This window comes from Phycodurus eques, chromosome 3 (genome assembly GCF_024500275.1).
Source record: "Phycodurus eques isolate BA_2022a chromosome 3, UOR_Pequ_1.1, whole genome shotgun sequence".
Taxonomy (NCBI): Eukaryota; Metazoa; Chordata; class Actinopteri; order Syngnathiformes; family Syngnathidae; genus Phycodurus; species Phycodurus eques.
The window spans coordinates 27,993,777-28,009,114 of NC_084527.1; the positions used below are offsets into that span (position 1 = coordinate 27,993,777).

General features: G+C 44.3%; 1 protein-coding gene across 12 annotated transcripts in view; it reads right to left on the reverse strand.

Moving 5' to 3' along the window:
* Positions 1 to 15,262, reverse strand: part of ankle2 (ankyrin repeat and LEM domain containing 2) — a 35,262-nt gene extending 20,000 nt beyond the window's left edge. For 2 of the 12 annotated variants that reach the window (XM_061672998.1, XM_061672997.1), the window contains exons 1-8: positions 13,632 to 14,627; positions 12,148 to 12,597; positions 11,813 to 12,007; positions 11,342 to 11,526; positions 5,922 to 6,110; positions 5,704 to 5,826; positions 4,094 to 4,157; positions 2,862 to 3,037 (exon numbers count right to left, since the gene is read on the reverse strand). In XM_061672998.1, coding sequence (XP_061528982.1) covers positions 2,862 to 3,037; positions 4,094 to 4,157; positions 5,704 to 5,826; positions 5,922 to 6,110; positions 11,342 to 11,526; positions 11,813 to 12,007; positions 12,148 to 12,586 — 1,371 coding nt within the window. In that variant the 5' untranslated portion in view covers positions 12,587 to 12,597; positions 13,632 to 14,627. Of the gene's footprint in view, positions 1 to 2,861; positions 3,038 to 4,093; positions 4,158 to 5,703; positions 5,827 to 5,921; positions 6,111 to 11,341; positions 11,527 to 11,812; positions 12,008 to 12,147; positions 12,598 to 12,689; positions 12,835 to 13,631; positions 14,647 to 15,171 lie in introns of those variants that run through there. The other 10 variants (XM_061672993.1, XM_061672995.1, XM_061672996.1 and 7 more) reach the window with 10 other exon arrangements.
* Between the last annotated feature and the right edge of the window lie 76 nt (positions 15,263 to 15,338).

A 15,338-nucleotide genomic window follows, 5' to 3' on the forward strand; every position in this document is an offset into this window, starting at 1 on the left:
GCCCAACTTTCATCTTGTCAGTCAACATAATATTTGCCAAAAAGTCAAGGGAATCATTCAAATGTTCTTTTGCAAAAGTAAGACGAGGCTTTATATTAATTTTGGTCAGTAGTGTTTTTTTGCCTTGGAACTCTGCCATGGATGCCATTTTTGCCCAGTCACTTCCTTATTGTGTCATGAACACTGACCTTAACTGAGGCAAGGGAGGCCTGCAGTCATTGAAAGAATGTCATACAGGAATGTAATGAAATGTAATCTATCCATCCATTTTTTTACCGCTTATCCTCACTAGGGTCGCTGGTATGCTGGAGCCTATACCAGCTAACTGCGGGTGAGAGGCGGGGTACACCCTGAACTGGCTTCCAGGCAATGGCAGGGCACATATAAACAAACAAACCATTCACACTCACATTCACACCTAAGGGCAATTTAGAGTCTTCAATTAACCTACCATGCATGTTTTGGGGATTTGGGAGTAAACCGGAGTACCCGGAGAAAATCCTCGCACGATGCCGCCCATGTAATGTAATGTAAATCATGTCTTCTCATTTTAGAGTCCTGGCCAGACATTTTTATTACTCACGCTGTACATATTTTGCACATTGGGGAAATTCCCACCGGATTCTCATCCTCTGGCAAGAGGCATGATGAGGTGGACGCCGGGCCAGGACCTGGCACATCTATGCTGGTCTGCGGTCTGGTTGCCCCCTTCTCTGCCTTGCCGGTCCTCCAGTTTTAATGCATCATACACCCGTCAGTGTAGGGAGGGCAGTACAGGGGTGGGGAGGACACTTGGCCAGCTGTTCTGGCACTCCGGCCAGCTCTTTTTATGCACCACATGCATTCGCACCTCCTTTGGGGAGCTGGTTGGCCTGGGTGGGGGCGACATTTGCGGGTCATCATTGCCCCGTGACCATCTCACCTCACGCCCACCAGTCTCCCCAATTTTAATGAACGACACCCCACCACACATGATCACCGTACAGAGATAATGGTCGGAAGTTGGGGACCTGATAACCATAGTAATGGGTGGGGGTATTCACATTTCTCTTGGCTTGATTCCCCCATCCCTTCAGTTGTCGGGCTACGGTGAGATTGTGGTTCACCCCACATCACCACGCCCTCCCCCCTACCTTCCTCTCCCCTCTCCTGGCGCCCTCGCCCGCCATTGCTCAAGGCAGGCGCTTGACATGGGCTTGCTTGTGGCAGGCTGTGAACCTTTTTGGGTGGCAGCTGGCTCCTGCGTTGGGCCCTGTTGGTGCTTGAGGCCCCCACGCTCTCCGGGGTGGCATAGGTGGTGGCAGTGGTGGGGCACGCTGGGTGGGGGGTGATTGGGCATGGGGGTTGGTGGTGGGGACATTTGCCCCTCCCTTTGGTTGGGATGGGGGACCGCCCTGGGTCCTGGGGAGTGGGTGGTGTCCCCCTGGCTGGGTCCCCCACGGGATGAGCTTGCTGGCTTTGCCCCCCCTTGCGGGTGGAGGGGGCCGGGCCCATCCTTCCTCAATATGTCGGCTCAGCAATTCCGTACACCAGTTGACTAACATGCATGTGATACGGTGTTCATTCACTAAAAGGTTACATAGACATGTAATATTGGCTATAATTGCTTGTACTGGGACCACTAATAATAACAAGTTAGATTAAGATATCAACTCACAGGTTCTTACAGGTGTTTAGACACTGTAAAAGCATTCCACCGCACCACTCATCAGTAGCTCTGCCTTGCTCATTTCCCACATCCTGTCCTGCCCTTCCCTTTTCGCTCCTCTCCCATCTTGTCCTACTGGTTAGTTGTTGCATGTCCTCACCGGGTGTCCCCCACGTCCAGAAATAAGAACACATTTTGACTTTTGTAACATTGCTTGTGGTAAAATATCTCGACTATTGTTCTGCTGGGGTTTGCCCCCCTATTCCTCTTGTCCATTCTGTCCCTCTGTCTATCCCCTAAAACACTTTTCTGTCCAGCTACATTTTCAGAAGAACACTCTGTTGCACAGAAAAACTGTTCCAGCACAAAAGGCATACGGATCCAGCACTCTACATGGCCATACAGCAGGACAGTTTATAAAAAAATAATAAATAAATAATAAATAAAAAAAGTCATCCTGAGTTCCTTTGTGGCCTTCTCGATGAGCCATTGCTGCTTTCTTGGGGTAATCTTTGTAGGCTGGCCACTCCCGGGAAGGTTCACCACTGTTCCATGTTTTCTCCATGTGAGGATAATGGCCCCCCCCTTTGGTTCCCTGGAATCCTAAAGCTTTAGAAACGGATTTTTGACATTTTACAGACTGATAGATGTCAACTTTATTTCTCAGCTTTTCTGGAATTTCTTGAGATCGTGTCATTTTGTTTCATCTTTTTTAAATCTTTTGTCCTACTTGATTATGTCGGGACAGATTAAGCTTAAGTGATTTACTTTTTTAGTTTTTTTTTCTCCTTAATAAATGAAATCACCATTTAAAAACAGCATTTTAAGTTCACTTGGGCTATTTTTGTCTGATATTTACATTTGTTTGATGATCTTAAAGTGGGGAAAAATATAAGAATTTGAGAAGGGGGCAAATACCTTTTCACAGCACTAGAGTTAAACGAGTAGTGTCGCTACTGCCCACCACTGCTATTGTTGGTGGTAAACGTACAGAGCACAGCGTGAGCGTTTTAAGAGATGAAAACTGTAAAGCCTCTCTCAACTGATTCCTAGCCACGCGATACAGGGTCCACAACTCCACAAACGATGTATCTATGGATTCCTGGTGAATTTTGTTTCGATCATGGCGTCTGCTACAAACGGATATCCAGTCACATAGGTGTATTGTTCCCAACCCTAATGAAAATAGGTATGAAGTGAACAAAGCTTTTACTTTAGAGGGACTCAGTGGGCCAGCAAAGGCTGCGACAGTCATCAGTGGATCCAATGGGTTTTTTGCGTGTTGTTGGATCAGTGAGAGAGTCTCTGAGGCTTCAGGTGACCAGGGAGCACCAATGACGGGTTGAGAGGTGTTGTCAGCTGCCCTGAGCAAGGGGATGTAGCAGCGGTCTGTGAGTAAGCAAAAAGATGGCATCACACAGAAGAACCCTCCCAGAGCTTTTTTTGTTATGCTCCATGTTTTTGAGTGAGATGAACAGAGACAAAACTGAAGACATCTCTACATATACGTATAGTATCATCATACCGTATTGTGCAAAATATTCTATTCCAATATATTGCAGTATATTTCTACTATAATTATTGCTTACCTTCTATTAACTGTAACATAATTGCAATAGCATCGCTCAATGGATTCAGACTAAAAAAGGAAAGGCAAAATATTTTTTGAGAAGTCAGCTAGTTTAACAATAACTCAGACATAATAACCTTACGTAGCTACTTGTTTTTGTTCGTAATCTGCCAACAGCTGCCGTGGTTGAATGGAGGTGTAATCTAGTCAGCATATATGGCTCGTATATTTTCTTTCGCTTCCAAAGTGAATTTTGTGAATTTTATCAACTAAAATTGCCTCTTTACTGTGTTATATTTATTCCTTACAATTTATTTTTACAAGGTATGCCGCCTTTGTTCAATTTCGGCTCTAATAGTTTTTGTATAGGTATATGTATGTTTTGTGCCACATTATCTAATTTAACTTCGGAATTAATACAAAAAATATTAACATGATTCTTATATGTTGTCGGTTTCTGTGTTTAGTAAGGTTTCTGATTATATCAAGTTTGTCACTATAGGATAAAGATTATGCAAGTTACTAAAGTTTTGGATCAGCCATCTCTTGTGGGAAAAACCTCTGCACATTGGCTGAGATACATCAGACAGACGTCCTTTTATAAGGAAATATGGATGCAGTTTATGCAGATTGCAGCTTGTGGGTACGAGCCCGTCATTTAGAATGAATTCAGATACAATAATATATGCACAGTGGTGTGAAGAAGTGTGTCATTAATCTTACGGGGATTTTGCATCCACGCTCAACTTGTGCCGAGAGTAATAACATTTCTGTGCATTTATTAGTGAGTAAGAATTTTCTTACTGAACAAATATTCACATGTGGGCGTGGAGATGAAAGTATGAAATAGTTGTGGGAAATCTGTTTGTTCTTACCCTCCAAATAGTCACGTATTTTCTGTTTCACTTCTTCTGTCGTGTTCTTTCTGCTACAAATAATCTAAGAAAAGGGGTTAAAAAAAAAAAAAAAAAGTCAATTGATAATACACACAGCTGTCACAGTACAACTGTTGCTGGATTAGCAGGGGAAAGAATGTGCTTAAAATCATCTAAATTTAGATAATCTAAATCTACATCTTCAATGCGCAGTGACAGATGACAGCCGCGATTTGGAAAGCTAGCCAAAAGGTCACAACTTAACAAACTCACACGAATGATACCTCAGGGTGTTCTAGAACGGCCTCAGTGTAATGCACGTACTGTATATAGATTGAGTAGTGTTCTGTGAAAGAAAACTACAGTGCACCTGGAAGGTATTTGCACTGCTTCACTTTTTCCAAAGTTGGTCATGTTAAAGCCTTATTCCAATAGTTAACACAGTACATTCATTTTTTTCTCAAAATTCTACACACAACACCCAATAATGACAACATGATATTTTTGTTGATGCGCCTTTGGCAGTAGTTACAAACTCAAGTGACAAGCCTACTTCAAATGATGCTACAAGCTTGGCACACAGGTTTCTCACGTTCCTCTTCTCAGCGCCTCTTAAACTCCATCAGGTTTGAAGGTGGGCATCAGTGCACAGCCATTTTCAGATCTCTCCAGAGATGTTCACTCAGATTTAAGTCCGGTCTCTGGGTGGGTCACTCGAGGACATTCACAGAGTTATCCCAAAGCCACACCTTTGATATCACAGCTGTATGTTTAGGGTCGTTGGCCTGCTGACAGATGAACCTCAGTCTGAGGTCAAAAGCACTCTGGATCATCTTTTCATCCAGGATGTCTTTGCAACTCGTGCCTTTCTTCTTTCTCTCAATCCCTTTCCTGGTCATCTCCCTGATCACTGACCTTCTCCCCCGATCGCTTAAGTTTAAATGGTCGGCCAGCTCTAGGTATGTGGTTCTGAATTTCCGCCATTTATGAATGTTTGAGGCCACTGTGCCTTTTGTGACCTTCAAAGCAGCGATGTGCAATGTTTAACTTTCTGGTGCCTTCCTAAGATCTGTGCCTCAATACCATCATGTCTTGTAGGTCTACAGAAAAACACAATTTTGACTTCATGGTTGGTTTGTGCTCTGACAAGGCATTGTCAACTGTGGGATCTTATATAAAAAGGTATGTGCCATTTATATATCCAAATCATATCCAATAAAATGAATTTACCACAGATGGACACCAATTAAGATGTAGAAACATCTCAAGGATGATCAGTGGAAACAGGATGCACATAAGCTACATTTGGAGCTTCATACCAAAGGCTGTGAATACTTATGTACATGTGATTTATTTGATAAAAAATTTTAATACATTTGCGAAAATGTAAAAAAAAAAAAAAAAAAACTTTTTCATATTGTCATTATTATCGGGTGTTGTGTGTAGAATTCTGAGGGAAAAATTTTATTCCATCCATTTTTTTAATAAGGCTGAAACAAAAAAGTAGGAAAAAAATGAAGCATTATGAACACCTTCCGGATGCACTGTATGTCTACCTATTATGTTGGTTTGTTAATAAACCAGCAGGGGATTCAAATCTAAACACGTACATCACAAGGTTTGTGGTCATTACTGCTCTTGCGGTTCTTATCTGTGTCAGGATGCGAGCACAGCACGTTGACCACGTCTGGACACCCAAACTTGCAGGCAAAGTGGAGTGGTGTTTCAAAACCCTGACACAAGTAAACAGCAAAATACAGTGTGAACACAGACCAGAAGAATGATCTGATTCAATCTGTTTTTTTTGATGGGGCTAAAAAAAACTTACCGCCTTATCTGGAGTGTTGAGGTAAAGATCGACAATGTAACGGATACGCTTCTGCAGCATGTCTTCCTGGTCATCGGGGTACATGAGGCGCATGAACTCTGGGTTCTCCAAAGTATCCAGCAGAAGTTGGGCGATGCCTGCTTGGTTCTCCTTGGCTGCCACATGCATTACGTTGTACCTGCAACCCACCTAAACACATTGCGATTAGACAGTATGAAGAAAGTTATCGTTTCTAAACAGTGAATTGTGCCTAATCTAAAAGCAGCATTACCTAACCTGATTAAACTGAAGATTTACTATTCAATACAAAACAAGGACAAACGTCTTGGGACACCTGTTTTAATTCATTAACCGATTAGGGTTCAGGCTACCTTCCTGTTCATTCAGAATTTTAATTCTTCCTTTTAACAAGACATTTTGGACAATTATTTTGCTTTCAACCTTGTGGAAACAGTTTGACAAAAGCTGTTTTTGTTTTCTTTTCACAAAACGAGATCCATGAAGGCCTGGTTAGAAGAGTTTGGTATGGAAGAACTCTGATCTCAAACACCCAAATACATTTGAACTAAACTAGAACAGAGACAGTGAGCCAGGCCCTCTGATCCAACAAATCTGTCAAACCTCGCAAAGGTTATTCTGGAACAAGGGACAAAAATGTATCCCACAGAAACAATAAGATATTGTTTAGAATATCTTACTAATGGTATGTTCAATTCAATTCAGTTTATTTAACATGACTCAACATTTTCTTTTTGTAGTGTAATGGTGATCGCAATCCCACAGAGTAGATGTATGAAATGAAAGTTAAACTTTTGGTTGAATATTATTTTTCCCTCAACTTCAGATGATTCACAATTGCAAAGGGGAACATAGGTACAGCATGAAAACACATTATGTTGGGACAGAATAAAGGACGATGATGTTAATGAAATGTGGCAATTACAGTCGTGCCTCGCTATATCGCGGTTCAGCTTTCGCGGCCTCGCAATATCGCGGATTTTTTTACAGTGCAATTTTGCATGCTGTTTTTTACAGCGTATTGATTCGCATATTTTTTACAGTGCAATTCTGCATGCTGTTTTTTACAACGTACAAACCCGGATTGTATTCTGCGTCCTGATTGGCTACGGTACTGTAGACCAATTTCAATCCATCTCCTCCGTGCCATGTCTCCTGTACAGCGCAGAATGCATTAGGCTTGCTAAATTTAAATTAGTGTTCGATTGCTAGCAGTGTGACTCTAAAGTGCCTCCTGTTTGCAAGTTTTCTCCCAGAAATAACCAACAATGTCGACGAAACGTGCTGCACCAACAAGAGCACCTGCGGTCGCAACCAAAACGCAAAGGAAGGTGCTAACTATCGAAGGTGGCATGTCTGTTAATAAGAATCTTCTCACCCAGAAGAAAAAAGAGCGGCAACAACTGCCTATAACTATGTTCTTCTCTCGGAAAAAGACAGTGGGAAAGGACGCTACAGCGGAGCGGCGTCAGGACGAAGAGGGACGGTCAGAGGAAGCGTGAAATATGTGCGAGTAGCAATTAATAATTTCTTGTTTCCAACCTCATACGTTGTTCATTAAAATTATATTCGTTATTTCTAAAAGTTTTCATCATTATTTGTCAGAAAATGTTTACATTTTTATTTCTTAAATGTTTGGGCTTTAAAACAGGTTTTGACCTTTGTTTCGTGATACAATAATATTAACAATAATAATAATAATAAGGCGGCACGGTGGACGACTGGTTAGAGCATCAGCCTCACAGTTCTGAGGACCCGGGTTCAATCCCCGGCCCCACCTGTGTGGAGTTTGCATGTTCTCCCCGTGCCTGCGTGGGTTTTCTCCGGGCACTCCGGTTTCCTCCCACATCCCAAAAACATGCATTAATTGGAGACTCTAAATTGCCCGTAGGTGCGACTGTGAGTGCAAATGGTTGTTTGTTTGTATGTGCCCTGCGATTGGCTGGCAACCAGTTCAGGGTGTACCCCGCCTCCTGCCCAATGATAGCTGGGATAGGCTCCAGCACGCCCGCGACCCTAGTGAGGAGAAGCGGCTCAGAAAATGGATGGATGGATAATAATAATAAGTACAACAACAACCCCTCCTTGAGCTGTCACCTCATTGTGGTGGAGCGGTTTGTGTGACCCAATGATCCTAGGAGCTAAGTTGTCTGGGGCTTCATGCCCCTGGTAGGGTCACCCATGGCAAACAGGTCCTAGGTGAGGGACCAGACAAAGCACAGCTCCAAAAACCTCTATGAAGATGAAAAATTCAGGAAGACGTTTTCCCTTGCCCGACGCGGGTCACCGGGGCCCCCCTCTGGAGCCAGGCCTGGTAGTGGGGCTCGAAAGAGAGTGCCTGGTGCCTGGGCCTGCACCCATGGGGCCCGGCCGGGCACAGCCCGAAAGGGTAACGTGGGTCCCCCTTACCATGGTCTCACCACCTGTGGGAGGGGCCGTAGGGATCGGGTGCAGTGTGAGCTGGGCGGTGGCTGAAGGCAGGGACCTTGGCGGTCCGATCCCCGGCTACAGAAGCTGGCTCGAGGGACGTGGAACGTCACCTCCCTGGCAGGGAAGGAGTCCGAGCCGGTGTGCGAGGTCGAGAAGTTCCGACCAGATATAGTCGGGCTCGCCTCCACACACGGCTTGGGCTCTGGTATCAGTCTTCTCGAGAGGGGTTGAACTCTCTTCCACTCAGGACTTGCCCACGGTGAGAGGTGCCAAGGTTATACTTATTTCCCCCCGGCTCGGCGCCTGTACATTGGGGTTCACCCCCGTGGACAGGAAGGTAGCCTATGCACCAAATAGCAGTTCAGAGTACCCACCCTTTTTGGAGTCCTGGAGGGGGTGCTGGAGATCACTCCCGCTGGGGAATCCATCATTCTGCTAGAGGACTTCAATGCTCACGTTGGGCAATGACAGTGAGACCTGGAAGGGCGTGATTGGGAGGAACGGCCCTCCAATCAGAACCTGAGCGGTATTCTGTTATTGGACTTCTGTGCTCATCACAGACTGTCCATAACAATCACCATGTTCAAGCATAAGGCTGTCCACATGTGCACTTGGCACCAGGACACCCTAGGTCGCAGTTCGATGATCAACTTTGTGGTTGTGTCATCGGACTTGCGGCCGCATGTCTTGGACACTCGGGTGAAAAGAGGGGCGGAGCTGTCAACTGATCACCACCTGATGGTGAGTTGGCTCCAATGGTGGGGGAAGATGCCAGTCCGACTTGGCAAGCCCATACGTATTGTGAGTGTCTGCTGGGAACGTCTGGCAGAATCCCCCTGTCAGAAGGAGTTTCAACTCCCAACTCCGACAGAACTTTGCTCACATTCCAGGGGAGGCGGGTGACATCGAGTCCGAGTGGACGATGTTCCGTGCCTTTATGGCCGACCGGACCTGTGGCCGTAAGGTGGTCAGTGCCTGTCGTGGCGGCAATTCCTGAACCTGTTGGTGGATACCAACGTTGAGGGATGCCGTCAAACTGAAGGAGTCCTATCGGGCTTTTTTGGCCGGTGGGACTCCTGAGGCAGGTGATGGGTACGGGCTGGCCAAGCGGAATGGAGCTTTGGTGGTCGCTGAAGCAGAAACTCGGGCATGGGAGGAGTTCGGTGAGGCCATGGAAAAAGACTTCCGGACGGATTCTAGGAAATTCTGGTCTGGACATGCCTTCCCATGAGGAAGCAGAGTCTGGGGTCTCTGGGGCGGGGTTGAGGTCACCGAGGTAGTTAAAAAGCTCCTCAGTGGCAAGGCCCCCGGGGGTGGATGAGATTCGCCCGGAGTTCCTAAAGGCTCTGGATGTTGTGGGGCTGTCCTGGTTGACACGCCTCTGCAAAATCGCGTGGACATCGGGGACAGTGCCTCTGGATTGGCAGTCTGGGGTGGTGGTCCCCCTTTTTAAGAAGGGGGACCGGCGGGTGGGTTCCAACTATCTTGGGAATCACACTCCTCAGCCTCCCCGGTAAGGTCTACTCAGGGGTGCTGGAGAGGAGGGTCCGTCGGGAAGTTGAATCTCAGATTCAGGAGGAGCAGTGTGCTTTTCATCCTGGCCGTGGAAAAGTGTAGCAGAGCTACACCCTCGGCAGGGTCCTCAAGGGAGTTCGCCCAACCAGTCTACATGTGTTTTGTTGACTTGGGGGAGGCGTTCGACCATGTCCCTCTGGAGTTCTGTGGGGGGTGCTTCGGGAGTATGGGGTGCCGAACCCACTGATACGGGCTGTTCGGTCCCTTTACGACCGGTGTCAGAGTTTGGTCCTCATTGCCAGCAAACAAGTCGGACTCGTTTCCGGTGAGGGTTGGACTCCGGTAAGTCTGCCCTTTGTCACCGATTCTGTTCATAACTTTTATGGACAGAATTTCTAGGCGCAGCTGAGGCGTAGAGGGGGTGGTGGCCTCATTATTGCATCTCTGCTTTTTGCAGATGATGTGGTTCTGTTGGCTTCATCAAGCCGTGATCTCCAACTCTCACTGGAGCAGTTTGCAGCAGAGTGTGAAGCGGCTGGGATGAGAATCAGCACCTCCAAATCTGAGACCATGGTCCTCAGTGGGTAAAGGGTGGCGTGCCCTCTCCAGGTCGGGGATGAGATCCTGCCCCAAGTGTAGGAGCCTGCAATGATGCGGACTCTGTATCGGTAAGGCTTTACCGGTCGATCTACGTTCCTACCCTCCCCTATGGTCACGAGCTGACCGAAATGAGTTTCCTCCGCAGGGTGTCCGGGCTCTCCCTTAGAGTTAGGGTAAGAAGGTCAGAGTAGAGCCGCTACTCCTCCACATTGAGAGGAGTCAAATGAGATGGCTGGGGCATCTGATTCGGATGCCTCCCAGACGCCTCCCTGGTGAGGTGTTCCGGGCACGTCCCACCGGCAGGAGACCCAGGGGACGACCCAGGACACGCTGGAGAGACTACATCTCTCGGCTGGCCTGTGAACGCCTCGGGATCCCCCCGGAAGAGCTGGATGAAGTCGCTGGGGAGAGGGAATTGTGGGCGTCCCTGCTAAAGCTACTGCCCCCGTGACCCGACCTCGGATAAGCAGTAGAAAATGTATGGATGGACAATAACAACAAAAATAATAATGTACGTAATTTTTTTACAAAGGTTTGAACTTTGAGCGTGAGAGAGAAATGCGAGAAAATGTTAATGGTGAGGTTTACAGCCTTAAAACACATACAATAATTGTCAAAATAAAGTTTCCTACTTCCCGGATTAAACCTATCGTGGGTTATTTTTGGAAGGTAACCCCCGCGATAAATGAGGGAACACTGTAATTTACATTCATGTTTTCACAAAGTATAACAAGCGCTGGGCTACAATTTCACATGACGTTAAATGAAATGGCAGCAGCAACCTCAAAACTCAGCCATTCCAGAAAGTGTTGGTAAACAGATTAGATATCAAATGAAAATAAGTTTAAAATGCTCACCTGAACAATAGTGGGGTTATCCCCTGAGCCAATGAGATAGCGTGGGTTGCTCGAGACTATGTCAGTGAAGGCCACCTCATCTCCCTTTTCTACAGCTTTTCTCAGCTCGGCAGTCAAGTCCCGGGTGTGTGGGCTCTTAAAACTGTTGGCCCTCTCCCTGTTAATGGTATCCACCTCCATGATGTCTGTTGTGTGGAGAAAGACAAGCATGAGGGGCCAGCGCTCCTCTCAAAAACAGAAAACTAGCTGCTGGATTAAACTATGTCCAGGTTCATGGACTAAATAGTACCTTTATAACAATTCATATTAACGTGAACAGATTGCTCAACAAAGCAGCAACAGAAAAGTTATTTGGAATTTAAATATATTCAACAAACAAGACAATGTTATGAAAAAGGGCCCTGAAACTTCTGATTTAATTGAGACACTTGATACAAAGCATTCAGCTCAATACTATTTCACATACGCTACCTTTACTGACGATTTGGCCTGGTTTAACAGGAGATACGGGTGCCAAAGATTTATTGGGAGAGGGGAAATAGTCACACATCCCCTTGGCAAAGTTCTCAGCATCCTCGCGGTTGGAAAAGGCTTTGAAGCGTGCTTCCTTCATCCCCTTCACAGCTTGAAGGGCATCTTTCTGATCTGTATACACATGTGCTCTCTCTATGGACAAATAATAATCAGCATATTTGTTGCTGTTGCTTGTTTGTGAAAAATGTCTGCCAAAGATGGTACAGTTATAAACTATGATACTAATATGGTACTAGCAGCAATTGTCTCCTAAAAACAAAACTTTTTCTTACCATTTCGAGACAAAATGTCCTCCCATGACGGACATACGCCATAATAAAAGGCTGGAGATAATTGTGCTGCTTTTGAAGGAGTTTTCAATTTGGATTGAGAGTTAGAGATCTCCTCTTCCTCTGGCGGGTTAAGCCCCACACCATAGCCAAGGTCCAGCTCATCATTTGGGCCGCTGCTTGCTGAAACACTTGAGATGGCACACGGTAAAGGTTTGTCATGGTCAGCTACTGAAGTCACGGCATCTGCATCCCTTGCAGAGGAACCGTTGTCGGTTTCAGTGGTACTACTCTCTGGCCCAGCAAGCATTTGTGCCAACTTCTTTTCAAAGATTGATCGTGTGGTGGCTGTGATGGCGACGCACTTCAGGTCTGCCCGGGCAAATTCCTCACGCAGTTCATCAGCAGTTAGGCCCTTCAGCCTGGTCAAAACTGCCTCCATTCTTCAGCTCCCTGGAAAACAACAGAATACACCTTAACTAAAGACAAGCAGCTATGAATAATTGCAACAATTTGGTCTTGATTTATAAATTCAAAGAACATACTGTCACAGATGACTGTTTGTACTTTCCACAAAATTATCACTGAATAGCACTGTGGAAAAAACTGTTTAAAACAGGAACATGTATAAAGCTTGCTTAACACATGCAGGGCTATGAAATGAGAAAAAAGAATTGTGGCCGTAAAGCTTTAAAAAAAAAAAAAAAAAAAAAAAAAAGGTGAACCGATAGCCAAGTCAACCACCATTAATAGAATAGTGTTTAAAGTACTATAACATGTTTTTTTCAATCATCATTGAAAGCTTGAAATTCAGTGGAGAATCGTGACCTCCTGGCATGCCATCCAAGGGTCAAATCCTTGTCAGTCCTATTGCTTTGCAGGGACTACAACATTTAAAGTATGTACAATTCATACTTGCAATGAATGCATCTTGACATCAATTCCACAGAAGATCATTGTTCTTTGAAATATATTTTTCTGCTTTTGACAATAGCAACTGAGAATTTTGGCAAGGATAACTAAATCACAAAACATATCAGTTAGTCCTAGAGCAATTGGCAATTTATAATGTTTATTTCAAATTTACATTTTTTTTATTGCAGGTGCAATAACCTGCATCCCTTCTTCTTCTACAGTCATATAGTTCAGGCTTGCCACCTAGCTGTGCGCTGCCGAATCTGTCACAAAGTGCTTATCCGCGTTTCCTTCATTTATATCACTCCCTGGTAGAGACGTTAAACCCTGTTGTTATATTCAAACTAGCATTAATTTTTTTTTAAAAGTAGCACATAGACGTAGAGCTTGCCTGTGCTAGCAACTTTGCTATCATATCAATGAGGTTGGACAACCGGGTAGTGAGCATGCCTAGCATGGTACAAGCGGCTCTGATAACATCCTGCCCAAAAAGGAGAAACGTATGCAATTTGGACAATAACCATCAAGATGTGCATTACATACATATTATATACATATTTGTTTAAACATACGGCTGCGTTGGTGGATTCATTGCATGCTGTCACACCCAACTGTCATTTGTGGTGGCTTCTCGGGCTGCAACGTACAAATTCGAACCTCTCCGGAGTGATGATGGCGATAAAAAAAACAACTAAAAGTGCATCTAATAAAATCTTGTAACAAATGAGTACTCATACTCACAGAGCAACATGTTTTGTATTTTACGATGAGCTTAGGGAGGTCCTCAATAGTTTGACACAAATCAAAGTGTAACAAAGATGAGGACTGTCTGATAGTCGTCTCATTGTTTACAACGTAGTCTACGCATGCGCAGTTTCAAGGGAGTGCGAATGTTCCCTGTGGGATTTTTTTTTCTTTTTCTGCAAGGATCTATTACAGGAATATATACATTAACATTAATACATAGCGCATATACATTTACACAACGTTCCTAAAATTATTTGTGGTATTTAGGGTTCATAACAGCTATTCTATTTTTGGATTGAGTGTGGTGTGTCTATTTTCCTTTTCTAATTTCAATGATAATTTCGTACTTGTCTTTAAACTAAATGTAACTATGCAATATAAATTGTCACATTTATTTGTACGTACCAAAAAGTACACTGTACGTCGCCCAACTTTTACTGGGCAACAGGATTTAACAAGCAGTTAAGAACGTCGAAGTTCCAAAGATAAACACAAGACAGAGTAACCACGGTCAGAAAAACATTCCAGTAATAGACATAATGTAAATAGTTGCCCATTGAAGTTGCCAGCTACAAAAAGACTGAAAACTCAAAACGTTTTCTGAGGCGGCCGTGCTAACGTTAGCCTTTTTGCAACGTATAATTATACCTACTGCCCGCTTCTGTCAGCGTGTACTTTATAGTGCAGTTTCTGTTCTACGTAAAAAATAAAAACCTCATGAAAAGATTGAGTGATAGTGATAAAACATCTCAACTAGTTAGTGCATTACCACCACCTCTTCTCCTCGACTGCCAGATGCTTTCAAAATAACGACAAGGACCTGGTGGTGTCGTCCAACATGGTGCCTGAACAAAAATGACGTTGCCTAAATGGGAGTTGAAACAATCGTATTTCGATTGAGCGAGCAATAACCTTTCTGGCAATGGAATTGTGCGACTTTAAGATAGCATGTCAAACAGACACCATTTTATCAGTCAATTTTAATCATAGGAAGAAATTTAAAAAAAACAAAAAAACATGACAACGAAAAGTTTGAAAGATTTACAACACAGAAGTATGTGTTGTGTTGACGAATTTTAAGCCACTCCCTTTAGATACACAAGAGGACAGTGGAACAGAAAACGTTTTAGATGAAATTACTTACCAAACAGCCACAGGAACCAAAAACCTCCCTCATTGTCAGATGACACCACTCTCCTGCAGAATTCGAACACTGCTGTGTCAGGAATAATATACCATGTGTCTGGAAATATTGCTTCTCATAACTTGGATTTCCCCCCCTATCTTTACACTATTAAACATTTACGATTAATTTACAATCATACAAAAAGAAAAAAATATATATTAAACTCTGGAAACAATTACCTTATCCCTGTAGTCATCCAACTCGTATGATACTGTGGTCACCTTTCATCATGTACAGAAATAAAAGACACCTGCTTCTAGTGGTAACCATTTTGTAACATGCTACTTTCTGTTTCAGTTACATTTTGATCAATAGACTTGCTATGTCAGTTAAATGTGGCCCACAC